We start from the raw sequence: 23,009 nt of genomic DNA, 5'->3' as shown, positions 1-23,009 counted from the left end.
CCATAGGGTTCCCAAGTAGCACACTTTAGGTCCATTTAGTTGAAGCAACCGAATTACGACTGAAATTAGTCATATTTCGGTTACCACAACTACTTTGTAACAACCGTGCTAGTAGGGTTTGGCTACGAAATTTTGAGAAGGGTTGAGCATGGTAAACTGCCTGAGTTAAATTAACTTTAACAGGTTAGCACACGGCTTTTTTCAAGAAAAGATTTCAAAAACTTCCAAGGTATGTTTCGAGAAATTTGCCAGCAACGCGTTGTTCCGCAGGTGCTCGGCGGAAACAAAACGTAAAAGAGCATCTCGCTTCCTCTCACTAACTGTTAACTGTGGACGATCAGCTGGATGAGTTCTTCTTCGTAGCTGGCATGGGTTATTAAATCTCGGAATCGACACACAGATGGCGTCGTTAGTGCCATGTCACATTTGTTTTTATAGTATTAGCCATTTAAAGATACGTGTAAAAATTTTATGACGTTCGCCTGTTGAAGGTAAAATGATGCTGTATTTCTTTTTTCATGTGGTAATCAAACACTTTTTTAATATCAAAAACATTGTTCAAACTGAATGATGGCGAGAAAAGGTCCTTATCGAAAATAACCATTTTCTATGTCACAATCAATGCAGTTACGCCATAACAATGCATCGATCTAAGAGACTCTACCTTTTATCTATACGTAACACTCGAAAAGATGCTCCAGAAAAAGGGATTTTGCTAGTCTTTTAACCAGCAGTACCTAACCTTTTTCCTGACTGAACAAGCTTACCATAAACAATTAAATCGGTAGCACGATTGCAAAATCTAATAAATGTCTCGCGTCGATGTTTCGCGTGACATTCTGACCAATTGCCTTACACCACCGGTACCGTCCGCCCCCCGCCCCCGGACGAAGGTGGTGCGTCGCTCGGTTGCCCACGCACGGTGTTTGCTTCCTCGTGCGGCGGTGCGCGTATCAACGAATTCCGACAGTGAAACCGATTCCTTATTCATTGGCCATAATTTATGAGCCCCTAATAAGATGGTGGGAATCAAATTTATAGCTCGTTCAATATTTTTTATTTGCTGGTTCGCGCATTTCTCCGCTTGATTGAGCGAGCGAGCGAGCGGGCCTGTCTGTCGGCCGAGCGACCGTGGAGACAACAACATTTTGTCACATGGATCTTGGTGAAGTTTCAGATTTTATTACCACTTTAATTGCTGTGACCTCCTTTTGTGTGTGTCCAAACCTCCCGGCCTACCGGTGAATCCGTCGAACCGTCCGTCAATCAGAGCGAGAGAGGCGCAGTTGAGGACGATCGCCGAACGATAAATGCAAAACGTGCGAAGATTTTAATTTGCGTCACCTATTACTATCGTAAATCATTGCGAATCGGGTAGATGCCCGTGGATTACTGATAACAATCACAACGATTTTTCGATCCATCTGATGAATTAAAAACTGCCTCTAATTGGGTCTGCCACGCGAAGGTTAATGGCCGGAATATTGTGTGAAAATAGTTGGCCCAGATTGAGAGAGGTTGCAGATCATTCAAGAAACTTCTGGACTCCCTACACTCCGGGGCAAAAACTATCCGCTGCTGAAATGAACCACACAAACTCCCACTTCCTCTCCGCAGTAGGGTGATGGAATTGAGACATTATAATCGCAACAGTAATAGCGGCACACATAAAAAAACGAACTCCAAGAAGTGACCGATCAACCAACCTACCGAGCGCGCGGCTAATGAAAGGGGGCACACAAACGCGCAGCTGCCGAACCGTCGTCGGACCCGGGGCAATGGTTGGAATGAAGAACTCCAGCTGCCGCGTTGCTTGCCTTCCCAGCAAACCTGGTGTAGGTCTCGTAGCCAGTCAGTAGTAACAGCAGGGGAAAGAGAAAACCCCAATAACAACTATGTGGCTGCCGGCTCTTGGTGGTGCTGTTGAAGGTTCGCCACAGATGAAGTTATTATTGCCCGCTGATGGTAACGGGCATGGAGAGACACATGGTGCCGGGGCACCAGCACAGCAAGTAATCTACGATGGCGCGGCAAAAAGCGAAGTTCCCGCATACCCTGCGGAGACTCGCCAAGAGATGGCGCAACAACAGCCGCCGCCGTCGTCGTCTCCACCACAATTGCTTGGGCTCGAGCAAAGAAAAACACGAAGAAATAAGCAAGTCAAGATGCAGAGATAAAAGAGGCTGTAGCGACGGGAGATTCAACGCTTTCGTCGAAGGAAACTTATGTCTCAATTGAAAAGTATAAAGTTGAAATTGAGATATTACAATGGGAAATATATCGGGAGGTAGATGATTATTATTGGTTCGATGAAGTTTTTATTAGCGAGTGCAACCGCGAGCCACCCAATGGGGCGATGAACGGCGGCCTATTACGTGGAACTTTTCCCGTTTGCCGGTTTTTGTCTAGTGGGCGACGCAGATTGAGCTTTCCGACTGCGACGAATCGATTTGCTGGGGCTAAATGTACGAATCTAACAAGGCAGGAAGTTTAAGCCGTGATGTAATGCCTGCCGAATGCAAGGATCCTTCAAACATCCGATTGCGCTTCTACGAAGATCGCTAGGCGTTCACGAAACAAGAGAGAAAACCAATACCGATCGAATTTCAAAGAACTGGCCTACTTCTGTTCCTCTGTGAGTGCATTCCAGGAATTCCTTCTATTGAGTGATTCATCTGTAGTGCCGGAACATCGACGGAGAGCGGTGCGAGCAACGCGGCGGCGATCGGCAAACAGGCGTCGTCGGTTCGGGCTACTGTGATGATCACGCAGTTTTCCTTATAGGCAATCACTTGGAAGTATGACGTCGATTCAACCCTCCGACCGGGGTACAGGGTGATCGCGAAATATTACAACCATCGCAATCAAGTTCCGTTTTCCAATCTTTTCAACCATTCATTGAATAATAAATTTATTCCCAAATCAAAATTAAAACGTAATAAACCATCACGATGTGTTAGGGAAAACATTCGCCGATACATCCACCCTGTACGGACATGCATGCGGTGAATACCCACCTCCTTGAAGAGCTCTGAGCTGAAGTTGTCGCCGCAGAAAAGTACGAACGATGAAAGAAGAAATAAAACATAATTAAGTTGTTTGGTTTGTTTTGAAGCGTTTTTACTGTCTTTTACGCTGGCTTTCTTTGAAACACGTCGTACCACCTTGGTTGCCGATCGTCTTGGGTCTATCCCGTTTGTTGAATCCGCATACTCGAACTCGACTGAGTCGAGCGAGCGATCGGTAGAAGAGCGAAGCGACACGGACACAGAGGGAAAACGGATGAAGGAAAAGTTGGAACCAAGAAGTGAATGATAATAAATCTGTTATTATAGTGGTTTTTTGTTTTCCCTTCCGCCGATCGTTCTCTCCGTGGTGACCGTGCGCCTCAATTTACTCAATTCGCCTCGATGTAAATTAAGAAATCATAGTTTTTCTCTCCCCGGCCAGCGCTCCCTAGCGCTGTCCGCCGTTTCACAAGGGACTTTGCCGCTTTTTTATTATTTTTCTTTTCAAACGTTTTTCTTTACCTTCGGATTCCATTTTATTGCAGCCCGCGCCTCGATTGCCTGCGATAATGACTTCTTTAGAAAACAGAGCCATGCAAAGCTCGAGCCGTTCCCGTTGCCGCCGCCGCAGCCGCCTTCGTCGTCGGTCGCTTTGCGAGGAATTCAAATCCAGTGAGACCGGGCAAAGCGATCACGATTGATGGTTTGCGCGCAAGCTTGCGAGCGCACGTCACGAGGTTCGGCAGTGGCAGCGGCGGCGGCGGCGGCGGCGGCAACGGCTCCGGCGGCCACGATTGACTGAGAAACCCACTCACCTCGCGGATTTCTAGCTGGGCCAGTTCGTACTGCGAGGCCTGTTTCGAATTAGATTACAATGTACCGGATTGCTGGGTTTTAACTAGAAAAGACGCGAGCGCCACACCGAGCAGGAATTTGATCAAGGCAGGGGACCGACCTACAGAGTCTGCAGTCACGATGAAGGTGGTCTTTTTCTAGGCTTTTCGCAACGTTGTCGGTGGCATCGATATCGATATCCTTAAGCCATGAAAAACCTTGGCAAGGTTATTCCGGTCCATCTCTACGCGCAATATAGTCCTCCTTGAAGTCCGATGCGGAAGGAGAAAAATGTCAAGGTCAAGCACAGCCAAGAACGAAGTAAACAACACATGCACCACACTTTCCGTTCCGAAGACCCGGCTGGCACGGTACGGTTCGGTTCGCGTGAACTTACCGCGGACGAGTGATGTGTAGCAGCGTAGAATATGTGGATAAAGAGGAGATACGATGATCGCGTAGTATTTATTTTATCCGCCTTATACAGCCAGAATCGCGAACGAACCCATGCTGTCCAGTCCAGGGCCAGTTGGCTTTTTCGGTGGTTTAAGTTTCTCATAGTGCTTGCAGCGCCTTACGCACAATCAATCGCTTCTTTTGAAGCACGGGCGGGAGCTTAACTGTAAATTCCTGGGTTCTCCGGACGCTTTCAACGGGGTCAATAAATCTTATGTCAGCATCCGTTGAATAATCAGCACTGCTGCTGATGTGAGCTTGATCGAAAAAAGTGACAGCCCTCTTGTTAATGACGATCGCAAAACCAGAATCTGTAAATAATTTATTACCCACCGGAGTACGAACCGGAACCGAAGAACGGTATTGCCTCGAAAAATAGAATGTGTAATGACTTCAAGATACATCGTATAATTTATGGTTATTGCGGAGTGATACAATTCGGGGATACCCCCCCTGTTACACCGCGACCGGATCCCGTGCCTTGTCGGTTACAGAGTTGAAAAGTTGATTTTCTTCTTCGTATTTTTTTACACGCGATCGCGCAGATATGTGGAATTGTTTAATCTGATATTCAGACCTACCGCATCGGCACTGGTGCCGCGCGACGTACACCCAAAGGTCCTCCGCGTGCGTCGCACGCCTTTTGACTTGATCGGCACTATGGCGAAAAACCGGAGAGAGAGGGAGAGAGAGTAAGCACCGCATGGCTGTAGAGTGACGTATACTTGTTTACGTTCTGTATAGTATCCACCACAACCACTACTACACTGATAATAATAGCAGATCGAGTTTGATCGTCGCCTGGCAAAGAGAATGAGAGAGAGAGAGCCAAAAACTGGACATCGCACCAACACGCGTCCACCACCGAGTGACAGTCAGTGGTAGTGAGGTGAAGCTTTACTGCGCTCTTTGAAACTCTCGTAGCCAATACTACTGCAGCAGGAAAATGTCTTTATTATCGTAGTACATTCAGAATGAAGGAATCATGAATCGGGGTGGTCCAGTGTGCCAAATATGGACAGCACGTCGAGTGCGGTCGCGGCTGCGGGGCGCACCGTCATTCCTTGAGAGGAAGTCCCGCTCCACAACCATATAATAATAACAATAATAATATAAGCAATATTAATATAAACCAAACATTTTTTTTCACTTCTTCCACGCGTTGGGGACTGCAGTCTCCGCAGTCATTCAGTTTTGCTGGCTGTGTGTGTTGATGTTGTTGTTGTTGTCTCGCTATGCGGTAGACTATTTCCCGTGCGCCAATCACCTGGTACCGCCGCGCCTCGGCTATTTCCACTGTCCTCTCCGAAAAACCGTGATTCTTCCCTTTCTATTTTGTTCGCTCAACCAACAACGCAGCGCTCGGTGTAATTGCATAATAAATATTTATTTTAATTATAGTCCATTCATTTCTATTACTGTCACTATTGTCGACGCAAGCAGTTGCGGACCGGCAGTAGCTAGCTTCCTTTCGCCGCGCCCGCGCCGGTTGCGGTGTCTGTCGGTTTTGCGCCCCGTATGTGTGTAGAATTAATTGTTTGTAGTACAGTGACGATCACTGACCTTTTTTCAGCAAACACATCAGGTTTATGGCGACCGATGGCGCACAGTGGGGCATGTTGAATAAATAAAGTTTGCACCCAAAACAATAAATTAGTACCGGTGTTTCTCCAAAGAGATTGGCGTACAGTACAAACAATTTTTCAAACACTTTTCGACGCTCAGAAAAATAAAATAATATAGAATGACGCAAATTACCCCACTGTGCACGTCCGTGGTGAGGCCTACGTGCACTGCTAACAGTCGCCTTGCGGTTCCACGCATGGAGACAGGAATGATTGGCATAGCGCCAGTTTGTGACATTCTCGATTAACTTTTAATAGCAAAGTAAATACGGTCGAAAATGTTCCGTGAGTTTGGCCAAACTTTTTTACAGGAAATTAATTGACGGACACTCGACAACAAACGGCCTGCTGCGGTCCCTCAGCTTATCCCTTTGTTGTTAGGCGCGTGGCAAGCAACCAATGGGTTGCTAACTCGATCTCTTCTTCCATCGTTGTTGGTCGGAATTAACATCAATTGTTCTCCTCTGAATTGCGGTAGATAGAAAAGCCTATTTGGGTTGGTATTATCCGACTACAAGTGAACAGATTACCTCTTCTAATCCTTCTAATGAACTCGACGTCCCGTCGACGGACATTAGAGCGAACTTTAGTTCGCAAAAAAGAAATATGCTTAAAATGTTTGCATGAGCTGCCGTCCACAGCTCGTACTTTTGTCCGCTCACAAAAATTCCCTCACCACAGCTGTCAGACGGGATAAAAAAAATAAGTCATTTACATTATCTAAATTCTGCCATCTCATAAATTGCTACCGGATTTCTCAATCTCAAATATGCTTTCGTTTATTGTGTGCGCGGTTTGTTTAATTTTGCGTCATCTTCGCTTCGGTCCCTAAGCTAAGCAGCCACCGCCACCCGACCCGTCAGCCAGCAGCGCCCTGGCGGGTCCGGCTCTTTTTTTGTTGGGCCCGTTCGTTAGTTAGTTTATTTGAACTTTGCGGATATTTATGTTTACTTTTCCCCCTCAGTTATGTGTGTGTTTATTAATGTCGACTGTTTCGACGAGATTGAGGTCCTGCACGACCGACCAACGGACGGACGGACCGACGACGACGTACGACGTACGGCTGACTTCGAGCCGTCACCCGTTTGTACGCACATAAATTTATGATTATGATCATTATTTAGCGGAGTAATTCGGCATGAACGTGCCCCGCTGAGCTGTCGCCCGCGCCGACGTCTGCCTTCTCCGGATCGATTGCGGAGGTCGCGAGAACGGTTGCTTTAATTAATTTTCATCAAAGCAAACGCAAATGTTACGACTATTGCCGTGGTTGATCGAATATGGGTCAATCTTTTAGTGTGCTTTTAAAATTGGAAAAGTGTTCGGAAAAAGCCTCAATGAGGCTCATCGATGTAGTCAGAGGAATGGCCTTCTGTAGTACATTCGGAAGCATCAGGAGAGGCGTTACTCTCCTCAATTTTGCATACAAAATTCTCTCTCGCATTCTTTTTCTTAGACTGAGGAAGTTGTAGGAAACGTTTGTTGGCAAACGCTAGTGCGGTTTTCGAGCGGGACGTTCCACCACGGGCCAAATTTTAAAATCAGTGACAAATCCTCGATAAATACCGGGAGTTCAACTTGCACTCACCATTTGGCCAACCGACCTTAAAGCGACGTACGATTCAGTTGAACGCAATGAGCTGTGGCGAATTAGACTTGAACATGGTTTTCCAACAAATCTGATTAGGCTGATACGTGCTACCCTTGATTGTTCAATTTCGATGGTTCTATTCGAAGAGCAGGTGCGCAGAGAAGCGGTAAAACATAGATGAACTAACCTAGCACAAACATCTTTTAAAACAACGCTTATTCATAGCTTCATTCACACTTCATAGCAGCTATGAAAAACCCGGCACATACCAAGCACTGGTTCGTGTAACCCATAGTTAGTTCTTGTGTGCCGATTGACGAGGAAGGCGTGCAAACGAAGACGTCTTCTAGTGTTGATATCTAGGCGACTAAGCAATTCAGGACAATCGATATTTCCTTGATGGAGATCGCCGACGAAACACGCCTTAGCCACATTGCGCCTTCCTTCCAGCTCCAACGGTTCTAAATTAATCAGCTTGCAACGGCTTTCGTAACTCGTAACATTTTTGAGATAATATATTTTCACGATTTATTTATTCCAGTAGGTAATTAAGTTCAGTAATACTAAGAAAGTTTGTTAACATTTTCATAAAAAAATTCACAAGCACACAAACAACATTCACAAACAAGCAATGTTCAAAAAAATCTTAAGAGTTTCCTCAGAGTTTTGTGGAAAAAAGGAGAACGGATTTATTAATCTTCAGTTTTCAATCGTCCGGGCTGAAAACTTTCAGAAAAGTTAACGAATATTCATACTAAGAAAACAAAAATGTTGTAAATATTGGATGTAAATATTTTTAGAGTAAAACCGCGTCTTACTGGAAGATAAAGTGCTATTCTTAAAATGCGAATAAAACGAAAAGCGGCTAGGCTTTGGGCGCTAATTAGGCAGCGACTTCCTGACCAATTTTCAATAATTTTGGAATCGATCGATCAAAGAACCTTCTACGCATCGACCCGCCTAATTTTCCAAACATTATGTTATGTCTTATTTGTATCATTCTTAGCAGAGCCGGCATTACTGCGCGCGAGGCCCTGTGCAGATTAAGCAGCGAGGCCTTTTTTGCATGCCAAGGCATTGTCTTAGAACGATAGTGTGACAGCCTTAAAGCTTGTCTTTTAGGGCAGGCCTTGATTGCTGTAAACGGTTTATGGACTGTTCAAACCCATTAATGAAGCTGGGCTAGATAATTGTAATCCTGTGCCCCAATTAGGTCCCAATTAGGTAGTACATGGCTAATAAAATAAACGACCCTTTGGGATTTGGGTTTTAAACTCGGCATGGAGTGAGAAGGAAATTTCTGTAGAAGATATGTCTAGACAAAGCAAGAGCCCTTCAAATAGATGTGCTGAACTTTCAAGTTCAGACTTACAAAAGCGGCAGGTGTCGGTATAATCCAATATTCTTTAAATATTATGAGCAAGACTGCATCCAGTTAGAAGTCCCCTGATTGTGCGTAGTTCACTGTTTAACTGTTTAGTCTACAACCTGTATTTTATTCCTACTAGATTCTTAACAGCATAATCTAGGTGGAGAGCTCAGTTCAGTTTTTTATCTAGAATTATTTCGAGGAGTGCCTACATTACGGAAGCTCCACCATCAGTATAGGGGGAGTAACAATATGTTTTTTTCCGCCTAGTGAATGGTATAACGACTATTTTTGTGGGGTTTATATTAAGCCATTCTGTAACTATCATAACATGGTGCTGTTTGTAGCTTCTAGCTGCGCTGCGTCAAACTGTTTTTTGGTTGTGTAAGCAATAAATAGTTTTATAACCAAGCTGCGATAGCTTGTGAAGGACGACGCATTCCGCTACCATAGACCAAAGCAAGGGGCAGAGAACTTCTTGTGGACTTGCTCTTTTCGTCTCTCTCAATAATGCTGTGATTTCTCTGCTCGAAAGCATTACTTGAATCTAGCTCATTGTAGTGGGGTCGATTTTCTTTCGAAAGAGAGCCAGAAATGATTACAATACAGCCGTAATAATTAAAACGAAGCGAGTGTTATCGAAAGCGCCTTCAATATCAAGGAAAGCACAAAATGCCATCTCTTGGTTTCGAGCGATTTCTCTATTAACATCACTACGCAGGGCAATTCGGTTTCTGTGGATTTACCGTGTTGGTATACATGTTGAATTCCAAGCAACGGAGAGTTTTTCAAAAATCCGTGATTTTCTCCATTAACTGAGACGTTGATGTCAGACTTATTGGTCTGAAAGACTTATGCATGATTTTCTCTTTCTTATCTGCCATAGGTGTGCCTTCAGGTATCTGTCAACTTTCCGACAATTCTCTGGGATATATCTCAAAGTGAAACCGCCGGGAAAAATATTAATAAGCTCGGAAATTGTAACGCTGTCCATTTTCTGTTAGATCAGGTGATTTTATTGGTTCAAAAGAGTTAAGTGCCCATTTGATCGAAAACTCCGTAAACAATCGGCGAGCAAGTAGAGTCGAATCGTTTGACAATTATGAGAACGTAACGACACTTTCTAAAACATCGAGGCCCTAAATTCAGCGATTTATTCCTAACACTTTACACTGCGCATTTAAATAAAAGAGAAGAGGAAACAATGGAAATCATGCAAATATTTTTGAACAGCCAATTATGTTGTATACAGCCAGAGATTGTCCACTACCATTTCTAACATTTTTCTCTAATCATCACCAACCGCGAGGCCCCCTGAAGCGTGAGGCTCTGTGCGACCGCAAGGGTTTGCCGGGCTAAACGCCGCGCCGGTTCTGATCCTCAGTACATTTGCTAAAAAAAAGGATTAAGGTGTTTCATCTTTAAAAATTCAGTTAAAATGTGCAAGTTCATTTCCTTCTATGCCTCCATGACCTGGAATCCACCACAGATTTACTGAGTTTACCTGGCTTAGTGGCTGTAAGTAGTAAATGCAATCCCACACATTTTTCTGGGAATCCTTAAACGCTTTAAAGGATTTAAAGGTACCGCTTGGCTGTCCAAGGAAAAGTGGATATTTGCATATATTAGCATGTATTTTCCTTTATTTAAGGCATACGTTTGTACATTCTATAATCACAAAAATTTAAATTCATTCAAGTTCCTGCAGTTCAGTTTGCCTAGTTTCGAATCCCTGAGTTTGTCCTGAAATGTAAACACCCTGTTTCCGTCATTTTATTATGAAAAACAGGGGAATTTTTTGTCAGGAAAACCTTGAATTCGATCAGGAAAAAGTTGGGAATTTTTTTCAAGGAGCCCTTTGGCCACCCTGAAATTTGTGCCTTGATGAATACAGTTCAGGAAACAGAACAAAACATGTTCGGTTGCAATGAAACAACATTACCCTTACTAACGCATTCTTGCTTACAGAATACCGAGGATTCCTGTTTCATAGTAAAGGGGATTCCTTTATCGAGTTAAGATATCCTGGGGACTCGCGTTTTGGATTCTCATACAAGAATCCTGGTTCTATAACCAAAGCATTCTGTAGGAATCTTATACAGAATTCCTCTCTATGATTCAAATGCATGGAATCCCAGAGATTTTGTGCAAATCTTTTTGGTTCGTCCGGGATAGATAGTTATAGTGTAATTTTCTTTTTGGCCAACCTCAGTACTGATACAGACGAACATACTCTCAATGACAAGTAAATTGATTTTTCTCGTTTTTGAAATTTTGAGATTTATTGTAAATATTTGGAGTAATTTTGCCCATGACTTCCCAAGCGCAGACGATATAACTTTACAGTCTGACTACCGCAATAAAATGGAACAATAAGACAAGGAGTGAGATTTCGAATTTGGTATTCTCCGCTTTTGTATATAATTGCCGCTACTCGCATAACAGTCCTATTTTCTACAGAGATTTCTATATAAATGGGAGTGTTATGCGAGTAGCGGCAGTACAGTAAAAGTACTGGTTTTTTGTGTATAATAAAATTATTCTTTTTTTTTGGCAAACTAAGCTTTAAATATTCAAAACATTTTACCATAAAAAAAATCGATGACTTTTGGAAAAAGGCTCAACTTTGCCAAAAACATCGTTTAAATCCGTCAAAATAGTGTCAGAAAGGAATATTTGAAAAAATTGCGATTTTTTTTAATTTCAATTTTTCATAGATTTCTTCATAAGACTGAGGCGTGATTCAAAATGATGCACTAATATTGATGGTGATAGAAAAGTATCACACCACCTGACAACAATCCATGAACAATATTTTTTTCAGCTCAACTCTCCAGGTTTTTGAATAATCACGCGTCCCCCTTTTTTGGAATCGATGGAGAACCCTGGCTGATTACGAAAAAGGTTATCACCTTTTTCTAATAAAATCAATTTTTTTTCCATGCCAAGCTTCATGAAATCAAATAAAAGCTTTTCTAATCAGTGAAATTTACAAATAAATCAAGAGTTTTCTCCATAAGGACAATTGCTAGTAAAGGGATTAGAATCGAGTGATGCACTATTCGAGAAAGAAAAACGTGACCTTTACAATTTCTTCCAACCAACCTAGCCGTCTAGGTCGAAAAGTGATAATTGAAAATTTTCTTCTCTACGTCACGATCAGCTCGAACTTTCCCCTATATTTTTATCGCCGGTAACGTCAGAGCCGCTCGATCTAAGCCAAACGGCACACTCACACCGGGGACAGTCGAAAATCCAGCCCGAACATCCATCAGCACGCGGCAGGGTGTACAACAGGACCGCCTATAGCGCACCAGGGAAACAACACTCTTGACCTATTTGCAGAAAGGCAATGCGATCGCAGCGCAGTACCTAGCTAGCTAATGCTGTAAATGCCACACACAACGTTCGAATGGCATTCCGCTTCATACTTTTAAACTTGGCTTTCCGGCTACCCTCTGGGATTGCAATCAACGCAAATAGAAGTGGTAACGGTCGAAGCGCAGGCAGCAGAAAATTGACGACGGAAGAAAGGAAGCTTCGTCTGCCGGATCGACCGACCGTTCGTGATTCTCGGTAGGTTCAATTTCCAGCTGAGTGGAGTTGGCAGATCGCCAAAGTGGGAAACCTTGAAACTTGCTCCTATTGAAGTCGAAGAAAAGTCACGTATCTGTTAGCCATTTAGAGGGAGTCAAAACAAATAATAAACACAGCCAACAAAAACCCCGTGTGCTGTGGTTTCTTATCTTAGGATGTGCAGGACAATGGGAGTGCAATTCTGAAGCCAAATTTAGGATGGACCACCCAGAATTGCTAATCCTTCGCTGGTGTGAAAGTAACGTCTCGCATTAATTATATGTATTCTAGTTGCATCCTCCATTAGGATACAACATAATGGGCATTATGAATGAAAGCTTGCTGAATGAGTTCAATCGAAAAACATGAATGAATAGATGCCACTATCAGCTCGAATGCGCGATGCTAATGTAGGCACTGGTGGACTGGGCAGTCCCCAACACTCTATTATCAGCTACGGGAAACAACAAATTGCACGCCAGTCACAGCTCCACACACTAACAACAAGCGGAACGTGGCCGGAATATTAAAGATGGCCATTAAATTTCGCAGAGCTAACTAACGAAGACAATAGCACACGAGCAAGCCTGCGTCCCTCGAGCTGTCTGTACCTGCCAAATATGGAGCTAGGCGCGGTTGCAGTGATCAATTGTCAGACCATTATTTGCCGTGCCGCCGGGGCACGTCCCGACAGTTTAGCCATGACCACTTCGGGGACTGGAGCACTTAATTGGACCTCCGGTGGAGACCGTCTTGCTTCAGAATATTAGCCACCGATTAGTTTTACCGATTATTAACCTTTTAAAGCAAGGCAATATATTATTTACAAAATGTAGTGACATTAGAACCCCTTGTCAGACCGCTTGGGTAAGCCTTTGTCTTAGGCACACTTCCGTTGGCAGCCAATTTAATCTTTCGCCAAAATCTTCACCGATTACTATAACGTCAATCATCCACCTCCGTGCAAAGTACCGGCTACTGTCGCCAATGACAGTTATAGCAACGGAACTTCTTTCGCGATGGTGTCGATTTTAGCGGACCCACGGTGGATGGCGTGTAATGTGTGTGCTGACCACGGCGGGTGGTCTTTGTCGCCATAACCGCATCACAGTCATCACCGTCGTCGTCGCCGCCGCCGCCGCCGATCGTTTCAGTGTAGATTTGCACGTTTCGCGCTTTCGACATTAGTGAATTTTTTTTTCTCGAGCTTAACCTCGCACTGTCAGTAATTCAGGTAGCGAAACCCGTTTTTTTGTTACTCTTTCCGTCGTCCCATACGAAATTCAGTGTCGAGAAAATAACATTCAGCAGTTGTGTGTTTATTCAGCTTAAAATGGACCGTAAAGCGACCTCACTCTATAGCGGGATTTGCGCTATGCTCACAGTTCCCGCATTAAACGTCCTAACATCTGAATCATCGTCAGCAATGTCGTCGTAGTCGTAGTCGTCGTTATAGACGCCGTCATCGTGTCGACCGTGACTGATAGAGCGGTCACAAAACATTTTTTTCCGATTCCTCTAGTTCTCGACCTTCTCCGGTCGGTCGGTCGGTTCGTTCGAATCCCCTGAGCCGGGGACGGACGACCGTTCGTTTTGCCTTACTTTTTTCGTCGTTTTCGTCGATCTTTGCTGCCTTCTGCACTTCGCCTTTCCTTTAAGCCTACCATCACACCACCGACCGCCAACGTTCCAACGTTCAATCGGAGAGAATTGAGTTGTAACTGGCTAATGGAATAATATCTGTGTTTGAATAGCGGAGGATAGGCAAGCGGTCCAGAAAAAAATTACAACTGGTGATTCTTTTGGTCTTCTTGCATGAAATTGCTTGTTTGTCGCTACAGTACGAATAAATTAAACGCAATTTCAAATCGGAAACGTTTTGTGCAATTTTTGTCAAGTAACGGTTGATTTGTATGTATTCCTATCCCGAACATTATAAAAATGAAAATTAACTTGCACTGACCTGAGAGTACTGACCGCAGGCTAGTCGAACTCTGCTGTATATTTTTAGCACAACAACCCGGATCAAGATGAAGATACCAGATCTCGACCGAAAACAACTCAAAACAAATGAACATAACGTTGACATTTGAAGAGGAGGCTGTGGTTCGAATTCGGAGAATTGACTTTGTTTTTATCGGAAAGATGTAATCGGTTCAGAGTTAACTGCGATCAAAATGTAAAAATTAAGTTTTTAAACCTACCTTTGCGATAGTTGTTTAAATAACTTAATGAAATTATGTTTTAAAACTAAAACATACTGAGAACTATTCAAATAAACCCATAGTGACATATTTTACTGCAGATTAAGATTTTATTTTGGCAGACTGCTTCACTAAATGAATTAGATAATAGAAACGCCATTTTCATTACTTTACAAACTGTGGTTTAAATTAAATTTTGACAATATTTTAATCAAAATTTCTGGGAACAAAAAGGCGTAAATTTTAAATATCCTTTTGTTAAAAATTATCAAAACTATTATGTTAAATAAATGTCATTCGACTTAGTACAGTGTTAGACAAGTTTTTGCGACGGGACTTGAGGGTTTGGGAATCGAACATCAACGTAAACTTGGATTAAGTTTTGAACTTAGACGCAAACATAGTCTTGCCTAGACGATGACAGGTCGGCCTCTATCCTTCCAGACGCATGATGTACTAGAATTAAATTTGTAGCTTGCACGGATGTCTTCTCAGCAAACAATATCTAAACCAGATTGCCACTAAAAAGGTCCGACTTAGTTTGAGAAGGAACAGCTAATGATGAGAGGTGATGATAACGAAGACCTTCTTTGGTGAAAGTCAAATCTTGAATGTCACATTCTTGGCGAAATGTCACCGCGAAAAATTCGATGTCGACATTTGCTGCAATCATTTCAGGAATTCAATACTGCAATTCAGTCTGCCTGTCAATGGCTGCCTTGAAATAGGAAAACCTAGGGGACAATTTCCATTTGACGAACTGTTTTTGAGATGCTTTTTAAAAGTTGCGAGCGCTCCCAAGAAATATTTTGAGTTTTATTGCACTCTTATTGTAGTCTTCATGACCGATTTTAGTCACTAGAACCATTTTAAGTATATAATAAAACCAATACTATTAGTAGAGCAAAAAAGTAAAGCAAAGCCTAGGTGCACAAATCGTTTTAAGCTCGACCCTTGGTTTTTTATTCGACATACTTCGTAGGACAATTACGGGACTAATGCAAAGATCCGCTTGACTCTAACAGTTTCTCCTAGCCGAGATTCTTCTCGGTATTGACGTATAAAAAATCAAAAGTGGCGAATTAAAAGTGTGAAATGATATATTTAGCTCTTAAATCTTCGTTTAAATTGTGGAAACCCGCTACAAATGGATTCGTGGATTCGCGCAGAATACACTTTATGAAGAACTCTCTTCTATTAAAACCCGTCAATCACTTAAGATAATTTAAAACTTTTAGCAAATGAATACGGATAAATTTACACTCATGTTAAAGTTCAATTTATACTCATTGGGGCGATTGCTTTTATATGATCCTAGGTTATGTTCGATCATAAAAATAAAACTGAATCTGAGCTCACCTTTTCGATTTGATCCAGCGCAATCGACGCATCGAACCAGCTAGTCCTAATGTAGAGGTCGGAGAAAACTTTTTCGTCCACGGTGTCCCCGTGGGTGTCAGGTACTCGCGGTAGGCTATCCATCGTGGGCACTACCATGTTGTTTTTGTTGTTTGCTGTGGTAGGGGATTTCGTTTGCACTTTTTTTTTGTTTGCTTCTTTTCGTGTAAATATGTTTTGCTGACGTCGCCGCACGCGGTCACTGATTTCGCTTCGAAGTTACTAGTGCTGTTTACGTTAAATAATTTTTTTTCTCGGACTTCCTTTCCGAATAATCACTCCATAAACCTTACACTAGACCGTATGAATTCTTCATTTTTTGACTGACTGTATTGTTGTCACTATTCGGTTTATTTCCATTCATTTATTTTGATTTTTTCCCTTCTCACAATCATCATCATCATCATGCTGCGGAACTGCAGCCGAACATTTTCCCCCTTCGTTCGGAAAGCGGCAGCATAAATCGGTAGGAAAAAACATCAAACTTTTACTCCCACACACGTGCCTCACTTTAACACTATTTCTAGTTTTGAGACCTTCTCTTCGTTACTTCAATTTTTCGGCTCTTCCACAGCTAGCTTCCCTGTGCCCTTCACTGCGTTTCGTACCGCGCTCTTTCTGATGGGTTTTTCTTTTTTTTTGTTAAGAAATATAAACACGTACATATATGCAGCATATATGAGGATCAAGGGTTTCGGATCACAGCACGTTTCCGAGAATGATCCTTGTTTTGCCTACCGAGCTGCACTGTGGGTCGACTTTTAGCTAAAAATGACCAGCCCGTAAAGAGATTTTGCACTGAACCGAAGTTATGTTTTCATGACATCTTAATTTCGCTTTGCTTGCTCACATATCACTCGCTGATTGGGCTTCAAGGACTAAATTCCTCGTCGTTCCCGGCCGACTTTGCACACTTCAGACGGAAAACCGATCAACCTTTTCGTGTAACATTGTACTAATCACTATTTCGACGTTCGAAAGATTGTTACTATTTCGAAACAATATTCCAGCTTAACATACACTCGATCACCAGTTGATCGTCGTAGTCACCCGATAGGAAAGCAAATAAAACCAACCTCACGAAACTTGCCAACAATTTGCACGGCTGTCGTGAGCTTTTAGCTTGGCAGCAGCACAGCAGTGATCGGTTCGGTGGTCTACACTAGAGTACGAGCTGCTCTCTCAACTTGGGTGGTATTTCTTCTGCTGATGGCAGAGTCTTCGAGGACCGCACTCGACTTTGCGTCCGTACTTCGCGATTGTTTTCGTTCAAATAAAGTCGGCCATCTTAGGCTTATGCTGTGTACGTACACGACGACCCTGTCCGCCCTGGCCGAAGCAATACAAGAGAGAGAGCGAGCGGATGACGATCCTCTCGCAACTGGAGAGTAACAACCACACCTACATAGGCTGGCGATCGTGCCTGCAGGCTATAGTCGTCGAGCACATTGATGTTGGTTCGGTAGGTGGTTTTTATGCTGATGTTGGTGGGTCGCGCGCAGCTTGAAGTAAATTTCCGATTAAACCGTACGGATGGAGAGCAAGCGAAGCAGTAATACGAAGCAATCGAAAAGGCAGATGGAGATATCATGCATATGCGAAGGATGTGGCACCGGGTTACCGACGGCGAGAGAGGAGGAGACATGGTGGGTGGTGGCTGTGCGAGGCAGATATTTGGTAATAGCAGCAGCGGAGTGAGAGTTGAAAGAAACTTTTATGCTTTTTTGCTTGCGCTGCTGCTTTGCCCGCTCGGCTCGGATCACCAAAGAAGCTGCTGTCTCGGGCACGGGATGAAAACAACAAGTCGGTGTTGCCAGGAATCAGGAAAGTTTTAGAGGGTGTATTTTTTAAGAATATTATTTCTTCGTTTGAGTAAATTACATTCGAAATAATACACAACAAACTTTTATCAAAGGTGCAAATAAATTTTCTGTCAAGGAAAAATAGGAAAATCTCAATAGGCTTTTTACAATACTAATACCATGAAGGCGGAAAACTCTAAAAAAAACTCGGAAATACTTTTTCTTTCTCATGGAAATTTTGTTCAATATATTTTTGTCCGTCCAATCCTATTTTTTTAATTTTTAATAAAATTTTACGGTATTTAATTTATTTTTTTCTGAGCAATAACGGAAAATCTAATGATCAGTTATACACCGTCGTTGGTCGCTATTTTTTCGGTCATCACTCAGAAGTTTAGACTTATTGACCCTCAGACGGGTAAGTCCGTCTGCAGTCTGCAGACAGCCTTCACTTTTTGAATTTCTGAGTCGTATACGAATTTTTTTCTGAATTGACAATGCGAAAAAGTTGTTCAAAACTCATTTCTTGACACTGTGACGACTTTAATGAATGACATGCGTTCGAGATTTATCATCTTTCGTTAACAAGAATTCAGGAAAATTGCGGAAAAAATTATTGCCCGAATATTTCCTTTTTTAATTTTGAAGAAAAATGACAGTAGAAAGTAATTTTCTGTAGTAAACGAGGCGTCTTCATATATTCTTAAGAAAAAGGAGACGCATGGTTAATCTTTTAAAATTAGTTTTACTGGAATATTTAGATATTTCATCATTCATTAGGCACCTTATTTCCCATCTATGCAGTGACAAGTACGATGTGAGCATATCTACGCAAAAGAATTCAATTATCCAGTTCAAAAATCGATAAACTTATCGAACAAGTTCGTAGCTTGCGGACTCATAGAATCACCTGTCGCAGTAACAGTGACAAGCAATGCGCCTCCTTAGATTCCTCCTTAGTGAACGAGGCGTCTCCACAGAGTCCTAAGAAGAACGGAACGCATGGTTAGTTCTTATATTACACAAGTTAACCCTCAATTTGTCAACCAAAAAATCAAGACAATCTGATCAAGCGGGTGCAGATGTACCCACCTAGTAATTCCATGATTTAAAGTGCTCCGAATTTGTGCAAACTTTGCGTGCTTGGTCGTTTTCATACTGCAACAACAACACAGATGCTAGGTTATGGGCAATCCGAATGTCGGAACAGCATTCTCCTAGAAACGAAATTGGATCGAAAACAAATTCTGAAGTTTGAGTGATAATATTTGGAGCCGTAGAAAGCCAGTTCAAGGCTGATCAAGTCGAGTAGAACCAGGCCAAACATCGAGAGAAATATTCTCGAACGAATCACTAGCAAACACGTGGAGGCGGTAAGTTACCATTAGCAGAGCGATGTAGGTCGTGAAAACTACAGCTGGGCCTTTGCTATCGAGAAGGTGTTCATTCGTGAAGGAAGCTGGGAAGCCATTACCGTGGATAGTCCACCGGAGGAACTATCGAAACAGGCTCTTGCGATGATATTTTCGTGTATTGAACGCAGGACTGTCATGCACTCAGTGCACAGATTTTGCTTATTTACTGTAAAATCAGAGCCAAGCAAAATTCGAAAATGTTATGTATGGGGCATTTATAGAGTTAATTATTATCTATAAGATTGCTGAATTAAGTACAGTGGGATTTCGAATTTGGCATGGTTCGATTTTGGCATGTCTCGATTTTGGCAACAAAAGTATCCGTTTTTGGCAACACAAAATATTTGACATCCAAAAATATGCTTAAATATTAGTCAGTTTTCGCTTACATACTTTAAAAACTGACGAAAAACTGATGCCCTTAGTATGTCCATGAAAAAAAATTTGCGGTTATAGAATGTTTAGAACAATAATATTTTTATTCCCTAGGACTACGTCTTACCGCAGGTAGTAGTAGGGGAAAGCCACCATCATTTCAAGGACTTGCCAATGTATGTAGGTAGAATTATAGTAGATCTAAATTTGATTATCAAATGAATTTCACACTAATGCTGTTGCAGAAGGGCCAAAAGGGATTGGGCGAACCCACAAGCAGAGGCACTTGTGCGCATTCCGGGGTTATAAGAGTCGCCTTCCAGCATTAGGATCCTTCCATGTAATAATCAATTTCGCTGTACCAACTTTAACCCACGTGATGATTTGTTTGTTTTGAATTGAGAAGTGCCATATTTGCTTCAGACTTTAAGGATTCAGGTTGGCAATCCACTCCATCATCCAGCCTTCCACATTTATGATATCAATAATAATATGATATTAAGATGAAATGTGGTATATATGTGCAAAAATAGAACAATCTCACTAGCAGTCCTTCGTATGGAATAGAGTAACGTCCTTTGAGGTTCCATAAGTGCTTCTAATAATTAATTTAACTTTTTCATTCTGGTATCCATGTGCAGTATTAAAACTCGTTTTGGCCAAAGTTTTTACTATATAGCAGTAGATGCTTCATAAGCTAAAACGAAAAAAAATAATTAAATTAACTTATAATAGGCTTACCTATTATCAAGACCGTGTGGCTCGCCGTTTGCCCAAAACCGCGGTTTTGAGGTCAAGCAGGCGGGAACCACCCAGCATCGCACCTCCTAGCTTGGCTACTCAATAGAGCATTACCAGGTATTATCACGTGGAGGCGCTAGGTAGGGGCTTGGGATGGCTAGAGCTATATTAGACGCTCCTCATTTTCCTTCCCCATTTCATACCCAGGACTACGTCTTACCGCAGGTCGCCAAAAACTTACTTTCACCGGACGGATAGCTCTTGGCGGTCTTTTTAACCATAGAATTGTTGCAATCGTTGATTCTAACACAATTACACTAATTTTTTCATATCAAAAAAGGGTCTCGATTTTGGCAATATAGGCGACGCGCATTTGGTGCCAAATTTGAAATCTGACTGTATTGCTCTATCTCAAGTATTTATGGCGCACTCACAGTTGACACCGGGTGACCAAGAGCGCTCTCTGCGCACCACCCGATATGAACTGGGTGAACGTTTAGCTGATGTGTTACAGTTAAATAAGCAAAATCGGTGCACTGAGTGCAGGACAGCCCTGATTGAACCCATGAATTATAGCCTGAGGATTACATCCGGGAATTCGGATTGCTTCGTCAGTTGACCGGGGTCAAGCTTGTGGAGTGTGAATCGGTCAAAGTCTACGTTAATCTTCTGATGACCACTCGGTACAAGCTGGCTGCAATCGGATTCGTAGTTAATGACCGTTGGATATCCAGTATCCTGTTGATGGTTGACTATCGAAGACCATCCCATGATAATGGACCTTGAAACGTCCGGGATCAAGCTGACGGTATACACCGTTAAAGCAGATGTTGGTGGTTTAAAATCAGATAAAAAATGTGGTCCAAAATCTGGTTTATATATTGGTCCAACCCTAGAATCTGGACTTAAATTTTATTCAAAATCTGATCCAAAATCTAATAAAAAACTGTTGCCCCGAATCGGGGCAAGGTCCACAATCTGATCCAAAATTTGATCGAAAATGCGGCACAAAATATTTTCCAAAATGTGGTCAAATCTGATAAAAAAGTGGCCCAAAACCTGAGCCTGATACAGTTCTGGGTCAGATCTGGTTCAGATCCTCCAAAAACGGGGCAAGGTCCACAATCTGGTTCATGTCCAGAATCTGCTCCAAAATTTGATCAAACTGTGGTCCAAAATCTGGCTTATAACGTGGTCCAGTTCCAGAACCTGGTTCCAAATTTGATCCAAAATCTGGTCCGACATCTAATAAAAAAAATGTTGATCAAAATGGGGTCCAGGTCTAGAATGTGGTTTAGGTCCAAAATCTGGTTTTGGTCCAAAATGTGGTTTAAGAACTGGACCAGAATCTAGTCCAAATTTATTGCAAAACTTGTTACACAATCTGAAAAAAAGTGGTCCAAAATTTAGTGAATCTGGTTCAGAATCTAATCGGGGGTGCAAAATCTTATTTAAAAAATGGAAACGACTTCGTAAGCCGGAAGCAAATATATTCTTACGTTCATTGATGATTGCAGTAGGACATGCTTTTTGTACTTTAATGCGAACAAAAACAGAAGTGCTGGATTACTCTGGATTCAAGCTTACGTTGAAAAGCAGACTGATCGTCGTGTGCGGCGATTGAGAATCGACAGCGTCACAGAGTATGTCAACCAAGAGATGAAGGAATATCTTCGAGAATGTGCCATTCATTATGAAACCGGCCAGCGTGGCATACAATCCGAAACAGAATAGTTTAGCTAAGCGTATGAACCGTTTAATTGTTGACCGAGCACGATGTCTTCTATTCGATGCTGGTCTGGATAAAACCTTTTGGACTGAAGCGGTTGGAACGGCAACATATCTGATAAGCCGATCACTGACTAAAAGGCTTGTAGTTCCACCAGATACCAAGACCAGATCTATAGGATTTGCATTTGTTCGGGACAACAGTTATGGTCCATGTCCCAAAAGTGCGGAGATATGGGATTCCAAGTCCGAGGCTGGAATATTCGTTGGATATGCAGCAGGAGCCAAAGGATACCGTGTCTACAACCCACAAACGAAGATAGTTTTCGTAAGACGCGTTGTGTTTTGTGACTGAACGCGAAGCAGACAAGAGAGTCTAGATCCGATTTAGCAAGAAGTGATGGAGTTTCTAGTACCAGAATATGATGTTTCTGATGAGTTGCATTCCAATCCGTTGGAAGATGATGTGATTGAGCATTCTGATTTTTGTGCTGAGCCTGAGAAACATCTGGAGGACAACGTTTGCGAACCACAAACAGCAGCATAATCATCTACACTTCATCCAGAACCAGACTAGAAGGTTGATTTACTTTTCCGGACCCGAATCACCACTACCACTGTATTGCGATAGCAGGACTACAGTGTTACGAAACTCGCACTCGTGTGGTTTAATTTTCTCATACACCCGTTCTCGTTCTACCGAACACACTGGCATGAGCATCTCTATTGGACTCCCTTTCTTACATTTTTTATGTCCTGCGATGAGTTTTTGTGAGTGTGTGTGTGAGTGTGAGTCTGAGCTATTAGCCGCGGTCATCGCTCTCGCTCGTCATTGCAACCCGAGCAGCTGATTCCGAACGCTCGCGAGGGCCCGCACTCTTACCCGC

The 23,009-nt window shown here is 42.6% G+C and overlaps 1 protein-coding gene across 1 annotated transcript in view; it reads right to left on the bottom strand.

Annotated features, from left to right (window-relative positions):
- Positions 1 to 17,313, bottom strand: part of LOC128738602 (protein patched) — a 45,187-nt gene extending 27,874 nt beyond the window's left edge. The window contains exon 1 of the mRNA XM_053833863.1: positions 16,023 to 17,313. Within this exon, the coding sequence (XP_053689838.1) occupies positions 16,023 to 16,160 (138 nt within the window). The 5' untranslated portion in view covers positions 16,161 to 17,313. The remainder of the gene's footprint in view (positions 1 to 16,022) is intronic.
- Positions 17,314 to 23,009: the final 5,696 nt, after the last annotated feature.

Source organism: Sabethes cyaneus, chromosome 2, assembly GCF_943734655.1.
Source record: "Sabethes cyaneus chromosome 2, idSabCyanKW18_F2, whole genome shotgun sequence".
NCBI lineage: Eukaryota > Metazoa > Arthropoda > Insecta > Diptera > Culicidae > Sabethes > Sabethes cyaneus.
Note: the sequence above shows the minus strand (reverse complement) of the source record. Positions and strands in the feature narration are given on the sequence as shown.